The sequence below is a fragment of the Heterodontus francisci genome, unplaced genomic scaffold (assembly GCF_036365525.1).
Source record: "Heterodontus francisci isolate sHetFra1 unplaced genomic scaffold, sHetFra1.hap1 HAP1_SCAFFOLD_99, whole genome shotgun sequence".
In the NCBI taxonomy this organism is placed as follows: Eukaryota; Metazoa; Chordata; class Chondrichthyes; order Heterodontiformes; family Heterodontidae; genus Heterodontus; species Heterodontus francisci.
Genome location: NW_027141580.1, coordinates 1,927,864 through 1,930,497, shown reverse-complemented (window position 1 = coordinate 1,930,497; position 2,634 = coordinate 1,927,864). Strand labels below are relative to the sequence as shown.

Sequence of the window (2,634 nt, the reverse complement as noted above, 5' to 3'; positions counted from 1 at the left end):
GACGAAGCTACGCTCCACACTAGTGCCGCTGACATTTATTCACATTTCCTCTACTACTGATTGCCCTCCACTGTACTTAAAAAGGCCTTTGACCATGTCCATCCCATTTCCTGCATTGCTGCTTTGACCCATCCCCCACCCTGCCAAAACCATGATAAGGTTCCTTCTGTTCTCACCTCCACCACCCCCCAACAACATTCACATATACCCAGCTTCCTTCAACATTTCTGTCACATGCAGGTATGTCCAGCATCAAAAAAGTATTCAACTCTCCTCACTTCGCTCAGCCCGGAGGCAGAGATTATGGTGGGCATATGATCCACGGTGTGATGGGGCACCCAGGCCAGAGGACCCTGATTACCTTTCAACCCTTAAGGTGGTCCGATCCCAGTGTTGTCCAAATTCCCCCAAACCTAGCAAGGGCTGATACCGGGCGTCTGCTTACAACTGCCAACCTCGGAGGAGGCCGCTCCTCGGGGAAGCAATTACCACACGAAGACCTGCAGGGGTGACAATTGCACAACCACTGGTACTACATGGGGTACTGAGTACAAATCCTATGTGTCTTTATGTGGAACGTGAGGTCCTATGAAACACCAGGACGAGCAGAGTTAAACCTTCAAATCCAACTAAATAAGAGACATCCAGCCTCCTCAATATATTTAATTTGCCACCCCTGTTGCGAATCCATTAAAACAAGCAGACGGGTCGGGGATTGAGATGTATTAAGTGTTTACCCTCTTACCCGCCCACAAGCCACTGTTTTGATGCTAGACTCCTTCCCTTCCCGTCTGCTGTCTTGGTGAGGCATGAATAATGTTCGATTCGTAATTTTAAATGTCTTCTTTCTCTCCCTTTCAGTTAATTTATTGGCGATTGTTATCCTGTCGCGGGGCAAATGCGGCCTTTCCACCTGTACCACGTGCTACCTGGTGGCCATGGCAACGGCGGATCTATTGCTCATTGTCACTGAGGTCGTACTGAGCCGAATCAATTATTACTATTTCCCAGCATCATTCCTAAACATCACCCCTGTGTGCAGTGTTATCAGTGTCCTGGTTCGTGCAGCGACAAACTGTTCGGTTTGGTTCACCGTCTCTTTCTCCTTAGATCGATTCGTGGCTGTTTGTTGCCAGCAGCTGAAAACAAAATATTGTTCCGAGAAAACTGCAGTTGCGGTTCTATCAACAACTTGCATTCTGCTCTGTTTTAAAAATGTCCCCCTCTACTTTATATACAAACCTTTAGAAGTAGTTAACAACGTGCCATGGTTCTGTGATGTAAAGCAAAGCTGTTTTATTGAACCAGGATGGGTGGCATTCGCCTGGTTTGATAAGTTTTTAACCCCTTTGCTCCCATTTGCTTTAATTCTGCTATTCAACGCTTTAACAATCCGACACATTTTAGTAGCTAGTCGAGTCCGGAAGGAACTCAGGTGTCAAGCCCAGGGAAAATATCGCAGTGACCCAGAGATGGAAAGCAGAAGAAAGTCTGTGATTTTACTCTTCACTATATCCGGCAACTTCATACTTCTGTGGTTGGTATATGTTATAGAATTCTTATATTATATAATTACAGGGAAAAATCCAGGGAGTTACAATGATTCTGAATATATCTTACAACAGGTTGGATATATGCTGCTGAATTTAAGTTGCTGCACAAACACATTTATTTATGGGGTGACTCAGTCCAAGTTCAGAGAGCAGTTTAAAAACATGGTGAAATATCCGTTTATAACGGTTATACAATTAATTAATAAACAAATCAACTGAGAGCAACCCAGATGCGAGTCTCCGTGTGTCCAGTCTGTACATGCAATATTTATTCCCAGACTTCCATCAATTAATGACAGCAGGAATTGCTGGGGATCTGAACGTTCCTCGTGCGGCTGGGTGGGTGGAGGGGGCTTTGAGGAGTGGGGGCACTACACTATTTGGGAAACAGCACTATTTCTTATTGATACAGGTACATACATATGCAAAATATCCAGCTGCTACGAGGCAATGGTTGCCAGACAGAGAACGGGAAGGTAAGCGGAAGGAACAGTTAAAAAAAACGCTAATTAGCTGTGAGAGACGAGCAAGAAGTCAATTCAGAACACAGTAAATAGGAGCAGGATAAACCATTCAGACACTCAGTCTGCACCACCATTCAACTAGTTCATGGCCGATCTTCTACCTCAAAATCATTTTCCGCATTATCCCATAACGCTTGATATCTTTAATATCGAGTAATCTATCTAGCTCTGCTTTGAACATCCGCAATGTTTGAGTCTCCACAGCCCTCTGGGCTACAGAGTTCCGAACATTTGTCACCCTCTGTGTGAAGAAATTCATACTAATCTCAGTCCTGAATGACCTACATCTTACTCTGTGACTGTGTCACCTGGCTCTTGAACCCACAGACAAGGAACACATCCTTTCTGCATCCAGCACGTCGAGCCCTGTAAGTGTTTCGTGTGGTTTAATAAGATCTCCTCTCATTCTTCTAAACTCAAGTAAATATAGGCCCAGTCTCCTCAATCCGCCTACAACAATCCTGCAATTTCGCCAACCCAGGGATTAGTCTTGGCAAACCTTCATTGCCCTCCCTTTATGGCAAGTATATGCTTCGTTAGGCAAGGAGATTAAAGCT

At 44.7% G+C, this 2,634-nt stretch overlaps 1 protein-coding gene across 1 annotated transcript; it reads left to right on the top strand.

Moving 5' to 3' along the window:
• Positions 1 to 559: 559 nt before the first annotated feature.
• LOC137364053 (probable G-protein coupled receptor 139) lies at positions 560 to 1,772 on the top strand. Its single transcript, XM_068027516.1, has 2 exons — positions 560 to 578; positions 862 to 1,772. Exons 1-2 carry the CDS (start codon positions 560 to 562, stop codon positions 1,770 to 1,772), a joined length of 930 nt encoding a protein of 309 aa, XP_067883617.1.
• Positions 1,773 to 2,634: the final 862 nt, after the last annotated feature.